Consider the following 16,469-nt stretch of genomic DNA (forward strand, 5'->3'; position numbering starts at 1 on the left):
GGCCCCGCGAGCCAGATCGCGGACGCGCTCTGGCCCGGCCACAGAGCCCCAGGGGACCCCGCGTGGCAAGGACGCACGCTCAACAGTTCGGAGAGTGAAAGCCAATTCTAAACAATCTCCTGCAGAAATCCAGAGCAGACCCGTCCCCATTCATCCTGCGAACCTAGCATAACCCTGATACCAAAGCCAAAGACCGTGAAGACCAGTGGCTCCAGAAATCCTTAAGGAAACGTAGGCGACCCTTGTACTATGCGGGGGTCAGGGGCACAACCCTCCCCCTGCAACACACAATCCATGTATACCTTCTGACGTCCCCCAAACTTGACGTAGACAGTCGACAGATACATATTTTGTATGTTGTTCCTATTACATGCTGTATTCTTACAAGAAAGGAAGCAACAAGAGGGACTATTATTAAGAAAATCATACCGAAGAGAAGGCACATAGACGGTACTCTACTGTATTTGTAAAAAGTGCACGTAAATGGACAAGCACAGTTCAAACTCGTGTTGTTCAAGGGTCAACTGTAGAAGCAAATTCGGCACTGTACCCACAGAATGTTACTCCGTGACCAGAAGAGGTCCATTCCAGGGATGCAAGGCTGGTTCGATATCCACAAATCAATAAATATAACCCACAACATTAACAGCCTACACAAAATCCACGTGACCAACTGGAACAGAAGAAGTTTTGACAAATTTCAACAGCCACCTGTTACAATTAAAACTGCAGGACAACAGGATCGAGGAAGTTTCCCAACTGCATGAGGAGTATTTCCAAACCCCTGCGGCTGCCGCTGTCGTGAACGGTCAAAGACTGAACCCTTTCCCGCTAAGCCCTGACACGGTGCTGGAGTTCTCGGCTGAACGAAGCCGGGAAAGGGACAAGACACAGACTGGAAAGAAGTACGACTGTCTTTATGTGCAGACAGCGTGATTGTGAACACAGAAAATCTAGAGCACGCCGTTTAAAAACAAACGGATGCACAAATCCAGCAAGCTCACAAGATACAAGAGAAACCTACAAAAACCGACTGCACTTCTTAGACAAGAAGTGAGTATGTTGTCATCAAAGTACTAAAATGATAATCGTATCGTTTGCAATTGCTCAAAAAATGAAGTACTTAGGTATAAATCTAACAAAACACGAGGGCGCCTGGGTGGCTCAGTTGGGGAGTGCGACACTCACTCTTGATCTCCAGGTTGTGGGGTGGAGCCCCACCTGGGGTGTAGAGATTATTTAAAAACATTAAAAAAAAAATCTTAAAAAAAAGAGAAGTAAATGGAGAGGCACGGCACATCCAGGGACAGAATGAGTCAGAGGGCAAAAATGTCAATGCTCCCCAAACGGACATGCAGGCTTAACAAAATTCCAGCAAAATCTCAGTTAAGAGTTTTTGTGGATAGGGACAAGATTATTCTAAAATTTACACAGAAAGCAGTGGGACTGACAGAGATAAATAATTTAAAAAAAAATAATACAGTGGGAGGAATCAGTACCTGATTTCAAGACCCAGTGTGCATGAGGCTACAGCAGTCAAGAGGCGAAAAGGTGGATGACCCCGACGGAAGAACCCGGAACAGACCCACAGAAATGGGCTCAAATGAGGTTTGCACTCCGAGCGAGGAGGGAACCTTCCAGCACTCACGGCTGAAGGAAGCTGGCATCTGCTCCCCAAATCAGAGACACCTCAACCCCAGTCCCACACCGGATACAAGAGGGACTCCTCACGGGCTCCAACGTGAACGATCACCGGTCCTGGATTAAATGCAGCATGGACTTGAAGTGCAAGATGTTTAATGATGTGACTTTTAGGCAAAAACAGAGCAGGAAGTCTTGGGGATCGAAGACGAGGCAAAGGGTTCTTAGCCTTTACACCGAAAGCATGATCCCTAAAAAAGGAAAACCGCAGAGCCTGGACTAAATCCAAATGCAACACTTCGGCGCTTCCACCATACCTTAATACAAAATAAAGTAAAATAAAATGATTGAAACCCTGGGGGGAAAAACACAAGACACTTTTGCTCTGCTAAGCACCGTGAAAAAGGATGGCAAGACAAGCCTGAGAATGAGACACACCCAACGAAGAACGAATCTCTAGAACATACACGGAGCTGCCAAACACCTGCAGAAACGCAAACGGAAACACGTCAAGGGAGAGGATACACAGAGCCGCTGGGTCAGCGCCTGACTCGAGGCCGAGCCCGCGACCCTCAGCGATGATCACGTACACCGCAGTAAGCCGGCGGCACGGCACAGAATCAGAGGGGCTGAGAGAAGACACCGTGCCACCGGCCGACAGTGGCCGGGACGTGAGAGTGGGCGCCGCTCACACAGCGCGCGGGCATGTCATGCCAGTCCCTCTGGAAAAGGACGCGGCAGTTTCTCACGGAACACGCAGTACCCTACAGGCCCGCAAGTGCAAACCTGGGGCTTCATCCCCCAGCAAGAGGGTGACGCTCCCACGACGGCCCGCACGCCGGTATCTACACCAGCTTTGTGCAAAATGACCCCAGACTGGAAACCGCGGTGCATCCGAGCCGTGGAATCTCACCGCACACAGCAAGGCACGAGCCACCGACACCTGCAAAGCCCGCCCCCACTCCACTGCTGCGCAGACGAAAGCACTCAGTCCGAAGATGCAGGATCCACTCACAAACGTCGTGGTTGGGCCCGAGGACGGAGCGACACAGGCGTGGGCCCGCGATCAAGGGCAACGGGAAGGACAGCTCCGGTGAGGCGCATGTTCTGCATCTGTGTGCATCCACACCACCGTGCTGGCCACGACCGTCTACGGTATTTTCCCCAGACACGACCGTGTAGTGTGATGAGTGCAAGGGAGCTCTGTTCTTTCTGGCCGCTGCAGGAGAATGCAGTTATCCCCAGAAAGAAAAAGATCAACCATACGTTTACGTGTGCGTGCCCGTCCGTGTTCACAGCAGCATTGGTCACGGGGGCCGCGAGCTAGACGCAGGCCAAGTGCCCAGGGACAAGGGAGTTAAGAGAACGCATTACATGCACGCTGTGCAGTCTTATTCAGCTCAACAGAATGCATTATCTACAGCCGGGCAGTATTATTCAGCTAACCAGAACGCATTATCTACACACCGAGCAGTATTATTCAGCTAACCAGAACGCATTATCTACACACTGAGCAGTATTATTCAGCTAACCAGAACGCATTATCTACACACCGAGCAGTATTATTCAGCTAACCAGAACGCATTATCTACAGCCGGGCAGTATTATTCAGCTCAACAGAACGCATTATCTACAGCCGACAGTCTTATTCAGCTAACCAGAACGCATTATCTACAGCCGGCAGTCTTATTCAGCTAACCAGAACGCATTATCTACAGCCGGCAGTCTTATTCAGCTAACCAGAACGCATTATCTACAGCCGGGCAGTATTATTCAGCCCAACAGAACGCATTACATGCACGCTGTGCAGTCTTATTCAGCTCAACAGAATGCATTATCTACAGCCGGGCAATATTATTCAGCTAACCAGAATGCATTATCTACAGCCGGGCAGTATTATTCAGCTCAACAGAACACATTATCTACAGCCGAGCAATATTATTCAGCTAACCAGAACGCATTATCTACACACCGAGCAGTATTATTCAGCTAACCAGAACGCATTATCTACAGCCGGGCAGTATTATTCAGCTCAACAGAACGCATTATCTACAGCCGGCAGTCTTATTCAGCTAACCAGAACGCATTATCTACAGCCGGCAGTCTTATTCAGCTAACCAGAACGCATTATCTACAGCCGGGCAGTCTTATTCAGCTAACCAGAACGCATTATCTACAGCCGGCAGTCTTATTCAGCTAACCAGAACGCATTATCTACAGCCGGCAGTCTTATTCAGCTAACCAGAACGCATTATCTACAGCCGGCAGTCTTATTCAGCCCAACAGAACGCATTACATGCATGCTGTGCAGTCTTATTCAGCTCAACAGAATGCATTATCTACAGGCGGGCAGTATTATTCAGCTAACCAGAACGCATTATCTACAGCCAGGCAGTATTATTCAGCCCAACAGAACGCATTACATGCATGCTGTGCAGTCTTATTCAGCTCAACAGAATGCATTATCTACAGGCGGGCAGTATTATTCAGCTAACCAGAACGCATTATCTACAGCCGGGCAGTCTTACTCAGCTAACCAGAACGCATTATCTACAGCCGGGCAGTATTATTCAACCCAACAGAACGCATTACATGCACGCTGTGCAGTCTTATTCAGCTCAACAGAATGCATTATCTACAGCCGGGCAATATTATTCAGCTAACCAGAATGCATTATCTACAGCCGGGCAGTCTTACTCAGCTAACCAGAACGCATTATCTACAGCCGGGCAGTCTTACTCAGCTAACCAGAACGCATTATCTACAGCCCGCAGTCTTACTCAGCTAACCAGAACGCATTATCTACAGCCGGGCAGTATTATTCAGTTCAACAGAACGCATTATCTACAGCCGGGCAGTCTTTTTTTTTTTATTTGAGAGAGAGAATAAGAGAGAGAGAGCATGAGTGGGGGAGGGTCAGAGGGAGAAGCAGACTCCCCGCCAAGCAGGGAGCCCGATGTGGGACTCGATCCAGGGACTCCAGGATCATGACCTGAGCCGAAGGCAGTCGCTTGACGAACTGAGCCACCCAGGCGTCCCTACAGCCGGGCAGTATTATTCAGCCCAACAGAACGCATTACATGCATGCTGTGCAGTCTTATTCAGCTCAACAGAATGCATTATCTACAGCCGGGCAATATTATTCAGCTAACCAGAATGCATTATCTACAGCCGGGCAGTCTTACTCAGCTAACCAGAACGCATTATCTACAGCCGGGCAGTCTTACTCAGCTAACCAGAACGCATTATCTACAGCCCGCAGTCTTACTCAGCTAACCAGAACGCATTATCTACAGCCGGGCAGTATTATTCAGCTCAACAGAACGCATTATCTACAGCCGGGCAGTCTTTTTTTTTTTTATTTGAGAGAGAGAATAAGAGAGAGAGAGCATGAGTGGGGGAGGGTCAGAGGGAGAAGCAGACTCCCCGCCAAGCAGGGAGCCCGATGTGGGACTCGATCCCAGGACTCCAGGATGATGACCTGAGCCGAAGGCAGTCGCTTGACGAACTGAGCCACCCAGGCGTCCCTACAGCCGGGCAGTATTATTCAGCTCAACAGAACGTATTACATGCACGCTGTGCAGTCTTATTCAGCTCAACAGAACGCATTATCTACAGCCGGGCAATATTATTCAGCTAACCAGAACGCATTATCTATACACTGTGCAGCATTATTCAGCTCAACAGAACACATTATCTATAGCCGGGCAGTCTTTTTTTTTTTTTTTTTAATTTATTTGAGAGAGAGAATAAGAGAGAGAGAGAGCATGGGGGGGGAGGGTCAGAGGGAGAAGCAGACTCCCCGCCGAGCAGGGAGCCCGATGCGGGACTCGAGGATCATGACCTGAGCCGAAGGCAGTCGCTTAACCAACTGAGCCACCTAGGCGTCCCTACAGCCGGGTAGTATTATTCAGCTCAACAGAATGCACTATCTACACGCCGTGCAATACTACTCAGCCTCAGAAAGGAAGGAAAGCCCGTCACGTGACAGTGTGACCAAACCTCGAGGACACCACGGTGCATGAAACAAGCCAGTCAGGGAGATACAAACGCTGTGAAGGTGTAACTGTACTTGCACGAGCTACGAGGAGTAGCCAAATTCACAGAGGAGGCAGAAGGGCCGTTTCGTGTGTGTGTGGGGGAGAGGGGAGTTATTCCCTAACCAGCAATGGGTTTCCAGTTCGGAAAATGAGACAGTTCTGGAGACCGTCTGCACGACAGTGGAACGTAGCTAATATCGCTTAATGCGTAAAAATGCTGCTGTGCGTTAAAAATAGTTAAGATGGGAAATTTTATGTAATATGTACTTTACCACAATTAAAAACTTAACAAATTTCAAAACGACTCTAAAAAATAAGACCTTTGTGACGATGACTTCCAGCGCCCTGAGCAGAAACTGTCTTTGGTGGAGCGAGCAGATGGCGCTGACTCACCGAAATCCGTCTTCCCGTTGTACGGGAGCAGACGGAGACTCAGATGGGTGCTGGGCTCGTTGGATGCTGAGCTCACAGCACCTCTCTGCACGTCATACCGGTCAGAAGTCCACCTTTACTAAGAAACGTGTGTTTCACCTCCTTTGGGTCAGTCTGTTCCACAGCTGTCACGAGACATGGCCAATGCCGTGAGTAAGGCTTGAGATACAAGAGCCCCTGGATAAGGCTCAAGGGGAACAGGAGAACGGGGGAACAGGGGGACGGAGACGTCCCGAGCCACGTACCCAATAGCTCCTCCCCACCCTGAGCCGACCCCACTCCCAGGTCCCAAGTCCCGTCGGATGCACGGTGCTGGAGGCACACCTGGGACCCTCAGACAGCGCTCCGCCTGCCAGGTCCACACCTCACGTCACCCACGTCCCCAGGGAATGAGACCACATCGCCTGCCAGCCAGGGGAATGTGTCAGGAAAACTTCTGAAGGAGGCATTATGAGAAGCTGCAGCCAAAGGCAGCAACAGGGCCGGAAAAGAGGGAGCGAGACCACCGGTCGGACAGGCTCTCCATCGCGTGGGGACATGCTTGCGAAAGGAAGCCTTGCTTGGACGTGTGCAGTATCACATGGGAACGTACCACGGAGACTCCCGGACAATGTGCCCGGCTGTGTATGGTACTGCAATGACCTGTGCCTTCTCCGTCCACCTCCCAACACTCCGGAACACAATCAGTGTGACGATTGGGACAGAAATGGGTACGCTGTGCGGTCTCCCATATTTCACGGGGGGTCCTGAAGTGTCCAGAGGACGGCACATGGGGATCCGAGGCCACCTGCGCTCTACCATGCTGCGTGTGCAGAGGGCAGTGGTTTGGGGTTCAGGGACTCTGGTGGAAATCACTCACCGGAGGCAGCTGGAGGGCCGTCACCTGCTGTGCATCCCTCAAACTCGCTTCCTGAAGGGGGGTGTCTTGCAGAACTGAAAAAGAGAGAAGAAGCATGTCTTTCCGCACCCGCAGGAGGTGGCCCATGAAGAGCACCTGCGAACCACAGGGATTTCCGTCACTCTGACACCACAGGCCCGCCCACCCTCACCCTGGGCCCCTGGCACCTCCGCGCCGCTGTGGGAGGAGTCCTCTCCCGCCTGGACCCTACCACGTTGCAGGCGGGGAGCCACGCACCTGGCCGTGGGGCCGCCCCGTGAAAACGAGCTCCTTCCTCAGAAGGAGGAACCTGCTCCTTCCCCAGGGGAAGGCTTGGAGCGCTTGCATCTGCTGGGTCGGGGCCAACCCAGGAGGCGAAGCCTACGTCACATGCTGAATCCCCACCCAAGCTGACGCTAGAGTCCGGTGTCCGTCCCCTGCAGGGCTGGGCCACGAGCCTCCACCACAGTGAGGGCGAGTGACCGGGCGAGCTCAGCCAGCAGGGACAGGTGGCTGTCCCTGCTGAGAGGCAGCCTCTTCACTCTGCCGCCCCTCGCGCAGGCTGGGCGGGCTCGCATGTGGGGGGCCTGTTGTGCTTCCGGTCTCGTACCTGCTGCATTCTGGGCAACGGTCTACAGCCCTGCCCCACCTGTGCCCGAGAGAAAGGAGCGTATGGACACCGTGGAAATCGCCCTGGCGAGCCTTCAGTCTCCAACGAAATGTAGCTTTTTAGGAACACCTGCACGATGAGGAACTATATGGCTTTTACTGCAGGCTCCCCCCAGTGACCAACCAGGAACGTGTAACCTCGGGGTGTGACTGCACCCAGAGATAAGGTCTTCCAAGGGGTAACTGAGCTACACTGAGGTCCCACGGGCAGGCCCTGGGCCAGTGACTCACGTCCTGATAAAGAGGGATGAGCACACGGACGGACACAGGGAGAAGAGGCTCGTGAGAAAGCCACCTGCCCGCGCCCCGATGGAGAGCGCCGGCCCCCCGGATCTGAGAGAATATGCGTTTCTGCTGTGGGAGCTGCCCGGGGCACGACGCTGGTCACCGAAGCCCCAGCGAGCCAGTGCGGCCAGCCGCCCTGACGTTAAAGCAGGGAGAAGCTGGAGACTTGCACAGAAGGCGGGTGAGTTTCACACAGAGAAACTTAAGATGCCTTTTTTTTGGTTTTATCTACAAACCTTACTACATTACAAAAGACCACAAGCATGCCCCCTGGCTATTTCCCCGCTGTAGCCACAGGACAACGTGGCGAGTCCACCCAAACCAACCCTCCCCACCCAAACCAACCGTCCCGTGTGGAGGTGACCGCCACCTGCCAGGATGACCATGGGCAGCCCGGGGCCTCTGCTCTCAACAAACCCAGTAAGGGTGACTGACTTGTCACTGGGGACTTGCCGCCAGTAAAAGCCATACGGTTCCTAATCGAGCACTGATGGTGCCTGGCTGGTCCCCAAGCCGACAAGGCCCGCAGACGCACCCTCCAACAGGCAGGCAGTGGTCCCTGTGCGTGGGCCGAGCACAGAGACGAGGACAGACGCGCTCCTCAGAGTCTGACCGAATCGCTCTGGGGAAGGACCCAGACCCCGCACACAGCGCGTTCATGGCTGTCTGGCGGATGAGAACGGAACACCGAGGCCAGGCTCCGCTGTGAGGGCACAGGGTGGGGTATGCATGCTCCCCCCCGCCTTGGCCGGTACCTGGATCCCCACTGAGCTGGCCTGGCGGTCTGCTTGGGAGCCCAGGGCCCGGCGCCAGGGCCACGGGCTGGGTGTCCTGGCTCTTGGCGAGGTCGCCCTGGGCTTCTGCCGGCAGCCGTTCCTGCTCCGGGTCCGGAGGGCCCTCCCCATCCTCGATCACCACGGGGTCCTCACAGTGCTTGAGCTGCAATCCCAGGGAGGGTGTTTCAGGGCCAGGTGGACAGGTCCCTGGCCAGGCGAGGGCTGGTGGCTGAGCCAGAAACTGGGCCAACACCGTCCCCCCGGGCCTGCCCGTCCCCTTCCCGGCGGAGCTCGGGAGGCTCACACAGGGTCCCTCAAGGAGCGGAACCCACTGTCTTGGGAAACCAACTCCAGCGTGAGCCTCACCGAAGCCCGGAGCTCCAGACGGAAATTCTACCCCCGGCCAGGGGACACATGATGCTGCTGAGCTTCCACGTCCACGGCAGCCCCTCTCCACAAGCGCCCCCGCCCCGGCCAGCCCAGCGCAGCGCCCCGTGCTCACCCACTGCCATGGTCTCCCCGGTTCCCGCTCCAGAGCCTCCACGGCCGCCACAGCCTGGTCGCCGCTCTCGGGCTCCTGGGCCCGCACCCAGCCCTGGATCTCCCGGGGCAGGATGGCCAGGAACTGCTCCAGCACCAGCAGCTCCAGGATCTGCTCCTTGGTGTGCCTCTCGGGCCGCAGCCAGCGTCGGCACAGCTCCCAGAGGCGGTGCAGGGCCTCCCGGGGGCCCGCCGCGTCCTGGTAGCGGAACCGGCGGAAGAGGCGGCGGGAGGACTCGGGGCTGGGAAGCTCCCCCTGGGGGCTCGGGTTCTCTCCCGGTGGGCTCCTCATTTTCCTGGGCTCCTCACTTTCCTTCGGAGCCAAGACTCGGGGGCACAGGGCTGTGGGCATGATGGGGTTTGATGGGGGTCAGCAGCAGAAGACGACCCTATTTCCAAACAGAAATCACTGGCTTCAATGTTCCGGTCTGCTGTGGTAGGTTCTTGGGGGTGGTGTTGGGGAGTGTGCAGAGCCCACAGAGACCAGCCCTCGGGAGATGGTCTGGGCCGCGCGGGAGGGGTCCGCGTGGCTGCCCCTTACACGAGGGGGCGAGGGAAATACCACCCCCGCCCCCCACCGCACCACCACGTGATCCCCCTCGCTGGGTGACCAGACACACAAGGCGGGGAGTCTGGGAGAGAAGTGCTATCAGGACAGGACACGGACGGGGCCACACGCCGGACACAGAGGGAAGGAAGGCGCCGTGGTACCTTCGGTGGCCAGGTTCTTGGAACAGGACCTGAGACGCACGCGCCGAGCAGGACGTTATCTTGAGGCTTTGGAGCCAAAGTTGCCGTCCTTGTCCTTGAGACTTTTGCAAAAAGAGCTGGGAAGATAAAGGCAGACGTGCCTCTGGGAAGGGCATTCAAAGCAGAGCTGGGACCAGAAGTCAACCCCGCGGGTGGCCGGGCGAGCACTGGTGGGTGCCAGACCTGCCAGACTGAGCCCCAGGCAGCCGGACAGAACAGCAGGCGAGAGAGGCAGAGAGAGGAGAGACGGGGAGAGAGGAGAGAGGGGGAGAGGCGAGAGACGGAGAGAGGCGAGAGACGGGGAGAGGAGAGATGGGGAGAGGCGAGAGACAGAGAGAGGAGAGACGGGGAGAGAGGAGAGACGCGGAGAGGTGAGAGACGGGGAGAGAGGAGAGACGGGGAGAGGCGAGAGACAGATAGAGGAGAGACGGGGAGAGAGGAGAGATGCGGAGAGGCGAGAGACAGAGAGGAGAGACGGGGAGAGGCGAGAGACAGAGAGGAGAGACGGGGAGAGAGGAGAGACGCGGAGAGGCGAGAGACAGAGAGAGGAAAGACGGGGAGAGAGGAGAGACGCGGAGAGACGAGAGATGGGGAGAGAGGAGAGACGCGGAGAGGCGAGAGACAGGGAGAGGCGAGAGACAGAGAGAGGAGAGACGGGGAGACAGGAGAGACGCGGAGAGGCGAGGGACGCAGCCGCACCCTGCGTGTCACCAGGGAGAAGTAACTGTGTTCTCAGAAGCAGCAGCGCTGCGGGTCAGCCGCCGCCCCTCACTCCGAAGTCTGACTACAACTTTGGGGTCCCGAGCCGCCCTCCCTGGCCTTCAGCCTCGCCTGCACCCCTCCCCGGGTCCTCCCCAAACCACGGTGAACGCGACAGCGCACAGCTCACGGCCCTTCCTCAGGCAGGACAGAGGCCGGGCGCTCGGCGCACAGGGGCTGGGTGGGGGCGCACACCTCCCCAGGGACGTCAGAGAGCAGCCGCGCCTCCTCTAGGCGGGGGGCCCCAGGAAAGTGAAGGGCACATGGGGAGGCACGGCCCCTTGCCTACCGCTCGGGCCTCACCGCAGCCCTCTGGGGGTGTCCGCGCCGGCAGCTGGAGCACCGTCCCAGCCAGCGCGCCCGGCCGCCCCTTGCAGCGGCTCGGCCATCGCCCCCCGGCTCGGCCTCCAGGGGCTCAGGGCGGCCCCCGGGCGGGAGCCGGGCGCTGCGGATCACCCCCGAGCACGCAGCCGGCCCTCTTTGTCACCGGGCACCGGGCACGCAGGCGGCTCGGCAGGAGATGCCCGGCGGACGAACTCCCGTGGGTCCAGGGCGCATTCCGGAGGGGCGGGGCGTGCGGAGAGCCGCTCCGGGAGGACGCCCCCCGAGCGGCGGAAGGGAAGGAGCGTGGCGCGCCAGGCCGGGCGGCGGGGCCGGCCTCCCTCGCCCCCCCGCCCGGCCACCCAGGCGCGCCCGCAGTCCCGCCAGCCCCGGCCGCCCGCCCACCTCACCGCCTGGAGCGCCGGCCCGGCGTCTAACTCGAAGCCCTCCTGCCGCGGCGCCAGTCCCCGGCAGCAGCTCCTCATCCTCCCAGCCCGCTGCCCCGGGCGCCTTCCGGAGGCGGGCCGGCTCCCCGCCGGGGCCCGCTCCGTCCCCGGCTCATCCGGAAAGCCGCGGCTGCGCTCGGGGCTGGAGACGCGGGGGCAAATGCAGGCGCCTGGGAAGCAGCGTTTGTGTCGCCTCGCGGCCCCGCCGCACCGTCCCCGCCGCGCGGGGGGCCGGGCCGCGCAGGCCGCACTCACCGCCGCGGCGCGTCCCCGGTGGCGGGCCGCGCGAGCCTGGCCGCCGCGGAGCCCGCCGGACGCGCAGGAAAGGAAGGGCCGGAGCCCTCCGGCTCCCTCCCCTGGGACACTTCCTGCTCCGCTCTAGGACCGGGGAGGTCTCCGCATCTCAGTGGTTCGCTCCCCCGCCCCCCGGCCGAGGTGCGCGCGGGGGGTGACATCCGACACCCCCGGCCCGGCCCGGCCCGCGCGCCCCGCCCCGCCCCGCCCCGCCCCGGCTCCGCGCGCCCGGGCCTCGGCGTCCGGCCGGGGGCTTTGTGGGCCCACGGCGCCGCGCCGGCCTGGGCGACCCGGGGCCCGCGCGGGGGACGCGCGCCGGGGGCGGGCGAGCAGGCGGCCGGGGACGCGGGCGGCGGCGGGGCGCGCGCGGCTGCCCAAGGGCCGTGCGGGGGCCCCTCCCGCCGCCGCTCTCCCAGCCCGGCTCCCCCTCCCCCGGGGCTGCGGGCGCCGGGAGGGGCCGAGCGCGACCCCCGAGCCGCGCCCGGATGCTGGAAGTGGGAGGGGAGCGGAAGGAGGCGAGCCCTGCTCCCGCGCGCCGCGGGCCACTCCATCTCCGAGCCCGCCCGGGACCCTCCCCACCCCACAGCCGGGCGGACCCAACCCCTTCGCCGCCAGAACCCTGCCCTCCGCCCGGCTCGCGGCCGCCGCAGAGACCCCCCCCGCCCCCCCACGCCTCATCCACTCCGGGACGCCGGGCTTTCTTGGGATGAAGCCCATTTGGGGAGTTTCACAGTTTAAGAAAGGCTGCCCGCTGTATGGCCCTTCTGAGCATCAGGACAACGCTGGGGAATGCGCAGAGGGGCTGGGGTCAGACGCGGCCCCAGTGGGTGGTCAGGAAGCGCACTGCCGGCCTCAGGGGAGGGCACAGTTAGATGTTCCTACTGTGGCGGAGAGAGAGGTTACGGGCCTCTGAAGTCCGGTGGCAGTGAGGGGTGAGCGGGGATTGGGGCCACCGTACCCCCAGACAGGGCTCCTTGGCCTCTGCCCTGTGCTGAACATAGCCCAGCAGCTCCGCGGGGTCTCCCCGGATCCATCTCGAGTCTTCCAGGTTCCAGAGCTTGGGAGAAAGCCTGTCCGGTCCCTGCGCAGGCCCGGTGGGTACCAACCCTGCCGCATCCCCTGCTCCTCCCTGACGCTGGCCTCTCCCGCGGGAGAGGAGGCAAAGGAAAGGTTCCGTGTCCCACAGGGGCGCCTGAGTGCAGATCGCTGTTGGAGGCCAAGCGGAAAGAAAACCAGTTCGCCCAAAGACAGTGGCCTGGCTGAACAGAGGGGCAGAGAGCGAATGGACTTGAGGAATCTGGGCCCTCACCTGTGTGTTCTCGGTCCGTGGGCCCGGGCGCCTCCCATTTCCCATAAACTCCATAATCAGTCCTGACCAGCGGGGTAACTGGGAGCCGCCATTTGCCAGACGCCTGGATTCTGACTTTAGCAGGAGATGCACCAAAGTGAAGGAGTGGAGCTTTTTGTGAACAGTGAGTATTCCCCCCAAATGACAGAAACAGGCAGGGCCACCCAGAGGTCTTCTGTGGGGCCACCCCCTTCGGACTTGAGCAGACTCTCCGTTAGCAGGATTCACGCACACCTCGGACCTCAGGAGCACCGGCCAGCCCTGCTCCGCGGCTCTAAGGGGCCATTCCCCCAGGGAGGGACCAAGGATCCGCCCAAGGTAGGCTGGGCTCTGGTGCTGGCATGGGTCTGCGCGTCCACACCCTCCTTTTGCTGTGCCCAGCTGGGGAGCCAGCAGCTGAGTGCTGGGAATCTGGCGCTCATGGCCTGCCCAGGGCGGTTCTACCCCAGATAAAATGTGGAGCCTAGAAATGCCTAGCACACAGCATCAGATCGGTCTGTGCCGCTCAGCCCGGTTCCTTCCCCTGAACGATCCCTCCCCGTGAGCTGTGCACCCTTCATAGCTCAGAGTAGGCCCTTAGGTTGCGTGTCTTCTGCATTTCCCTCCGCACAGGGGTTAGAACCAGCCGCTGGGAGAAATCCTGCCTCCTCACGTCCTGACCAGGTGATCTCGGGCGTCCTCCACCTTTCCGAGCCTCGTTTCTTCATCCAGGAGACGCAGGTGAAGCCGTCCACCTCACTGAGGGCATCTGGGATCCTTCCGGCACTCAGTAAACACACTGAGCCCCTGCCAGGCACTCAGGGCACATCCAGGAACCCAGCCGGCCCGCCCGGGGAGGGTGCAGGCAAGCAGGCAGCAAACTCTGTAACACCATCTGCTGTCTCATGCGTGTTGCAGAAGTGAGCAGTGTCGAGGAACGGCGCCTGGAGAGGGGCTGGCGGTGTTCGTGTTCCAGAGGCCAGGGCAGGATCCCGTGTGGCAGGGATCTCCGAGTCGGTCAAGCTCAAGCGGGCGTGAGCACAGCGTCCCAGGTGGAGGCCCGAGGGCGAGCTGCAGGGAGGTGGCCCTGGAGCTAGAGGGGTGGGCTCTCGGGGGTTGGGGGCAGGGCCAGGGCATGGGCGCCGTGGAAACGTCTCTTTCGGCCCCTGCCGGGATTGTCAAGTGCAGCAAGCATGGGCTGAACCTGCATGGAGACCCTGCCCGAGGACTGTCCACTGTCTCAGGCCCAATGTGTGCGTTTCTTTGGTTTACATTACTGCCGCTGACCGTGTATATTTCTACGAGATATTTTCCATTTGCCACCAATTCTTCCGTCCTTGCAGACACCGCGGTGGACAGAAGACCCTGGCTTCCCTTCTGGAGGCCTGCAGGGACATCGGGTAGTAAATAAAGTGCTGGTCAGAGATGCCATGAAGATGAAAGGCGTACAGTACAACAGGGTGAGGACTGGAAGGAGCTGCCTGAGGAGACTTTGGGACGGAGAGCAGGGGGAGGGCTCAGCAGCTCTTCTGACGAGCAGAGCACAGGGGTGTGGGGAAGAGCGTTCCAGCAGAGGGAACAGGGAGAGCAGGGCACTGGAACAGAGCGACCGCCCTTCAACTCAGCAAGTCCAGTAGGGGCCGGGCTGCAGGGACCTCGTCTTCCCGCGGTCGCTGTGCCGAACGGATTGGAGGGACACCGAAGAGGCAGGGGCTGTGTGACGCGGTCGGGGAAGACACGGGCAGGAGGTGCCTGTTCTGCCGTGGCTGCTAGAGGTGCCCCAGGCGGGCGGCAGCAGTTTCCCACTGGCGTCCTGTAGTATGGTAGAGGATGGGCTGTGGTTTGGGTCCGAACTGGGTGAGTGAGGGGCTTGTCTAGGAAACAGTGAGCAGGTTTCTGGACAGGGCTTGGGAGACAAGGGTGGATTTCAGGACGTGCTGCGTCTGAAAGGCCCAAATGACAGGTAGGGATGGCCCTTGGGGGAGAAGGCAGAGGCTGGAGGTGGAATCTGGGCTCACAATACGTAGCAGGAGTTGAGACCCTGGGATGCACACGCAGGGGTGGAGAAGAGCAGGCCGAACTGGGCCATGGCAGCTCCCCCACTGGGAAGAGAGTGGGGGGTGCGGAGGGCACCCAGGGGGAGGAAGAGGAGGAGGAACAGCGGGCCCTCCCCAGCTGGTGGGAACCTGGGCAGTACTGAGCCTTGTGTGTGTGATTCACGGAAGAGGGGGGCTGTGTGGGGTGCGTCCCGCTGCCAGGCCCATGTGCATGTACACACGGGCCTGGGATTGGGTAGAGACGCCCCTGAGCGGACTGGAGGCCATGGAGCCGCTGGGCTGGAGCACCGTTTGGAGTGAGCAGGGAGGTGAGGAGAAACGGGGCCCCAGGTGGGTGGGGGCAGCCCAGGTCCCATCTTGAGGGAGGGAGGGGTCTGGGGTCCAGGGCCGAGGGGAGCGGCGAGGGGAGGAGAGTAGGGAAGGTGGCCTCTGGGCACCCCCCTCCCCGGCTCACAGGCTGGGGGTGTGTGGCCGTCCGGGAGCCCGAGGTGGACACAGTCCACTAACAGAAGAAGCAGGTGTGATGGTCTATTCCAGGTGTCAGCTTGGCCGGGCCCAGGTGCCCAGGTTGTGGTCAAACGCTGGTTTAGATTTGCTGGGAAGGTATTTTTAAAGTTTTGTTTGAGAGAGAGACAGAGCGTCCGCACGAGTGGAGGATGCACGAGTGCTGAGCAACGAGCCCGTGGAACTCCATCTCAGACCCCTGAGGTCATGACCTGAGCCACCCAAAGGTGGTTTCAGATGAGGTTAACATTGAAATCGGTAAACTTTGGGTAAAGCAGCTTACCGCCCGTAATGTGGATGGGCTTCAGCCTCCACGATCTTGTGAGCCAGTCCCCCATCTCTCTAAATCTCTCCATCTACACACGTACCCTAAATATCTCTACATGCATATCCTAAATATCTCTACACATGTACCCTAAATACGTCTACATGCATAGCCTAAATATCTACATGCACACCCTAAATATCTCTACACGCACTCCCTGCGTATCTCTTCGCATGCGCCCTACGTATCTCTATGCGCACCCCCTGCGTATCTCTACGTGCACCCCCTATATCCCTCTGCCTACATACCCTAAATCAATCACTCTCTCTGTCTTCACGCCGCCCCCCTGCACACACGCCGTGGATATTTCCCCGGAGAACCCCGGCCGACACAGGGCCCTGGGCTTACAGAGAAGAGTGGGAGGGTCTGGAGGCCTGAGTGCAGGAGGAGGTGGTGGGACAGGCTCATTTTGCACACTGGGAGGGT

At 59.2% G+C, this 16,469-nt stretch overlaps 1 protein-coding gene and 1 long non-coding RNA gene across 5 annotated transcripts in view; one reads left to right on the forward strand and one right to left on the reverse strand.

The window, feature by feature from the left end:
- The window catches only part of ZNF496 (zinc finger protein 496), a 32,566-nt gene extending 20,671 nt beyond the window's left edge, over nucleotides 1-11,895 (reverse strand). Inside the window, exons 1-5 of one of the 4 annotated variants that reach the window (XM_045890025.3) lie at nucleotides 11,496-11,895; nucleotides 9,972-10,087; nucleotides 9,223-9,649; nucleotides 8,700-8,883; nucleotides 6,973-7,046 (exon numbers count right to left, since the gene is read on the reverse strand). In XM_045890025.3, the coding sequence (XP_045745981.2) occupies nucleotides 6,973-7,046; nucleotides 8,700-8,883; nucleotides 9,223-9,612 (648 nt within the window). In that variant the 5' untranslated portion in view covers nucleotides 9,613-9,649; nucleotides 9,972-10,087; nucleotides 11,496-11,895. Of the gene's footprint in view, nucleotides 1-6,972; nucleotides 7,047-8,699; nucleotides 8,884-9,222; nucleotides 9,650-9,971; nucleotides 10,088-11,058; nucleotides 11,474-11,495 lie in introns of those variants that run through there. The other 3 variants (XM_045890007.3, XM_045889997.3, XM_045890016.3) reach the window with 3 other exon arrangements.
- A 262-nt stretch (nucleotides 11,896-12,157) lies between these two features.
- Nucleotides 12,158-15,580, forward strand: LOC123851994 (uncharacterized). The gene is made up of 4 exons (XR_006792764.3): nucleotides 12,158-12,924; nucleotides 13,017-13,302; nucleotides 13,400-13,496; nucleotides 13,791-15,580. It is a non-coding gene; the product is annotated as an uncharacterized LOC123851994 (long non-coding RNA).
- The last annotated feature ends 889 nt before the right edge of the window (nucleotides 15,581-16,469 follow it).

Source organism: Mirounga angustirostris, unplaced genomic scaffold (genome assembly GCF_029215605.1).
Source record: "Mirounga angustirostris isolate CCGP_5_RB_7025 unplaced genomic scaffold, mMirAng1.0.hap1 SCAF_7, whole genome shotgun sequence".
Taxonomy (NCBI): domain Eukaryota; kingdom Metazoa; phylum Chordata; class Mammalia; order Carnivora; family Phocidae; genus Mirounga; species Mirounga angustirostris.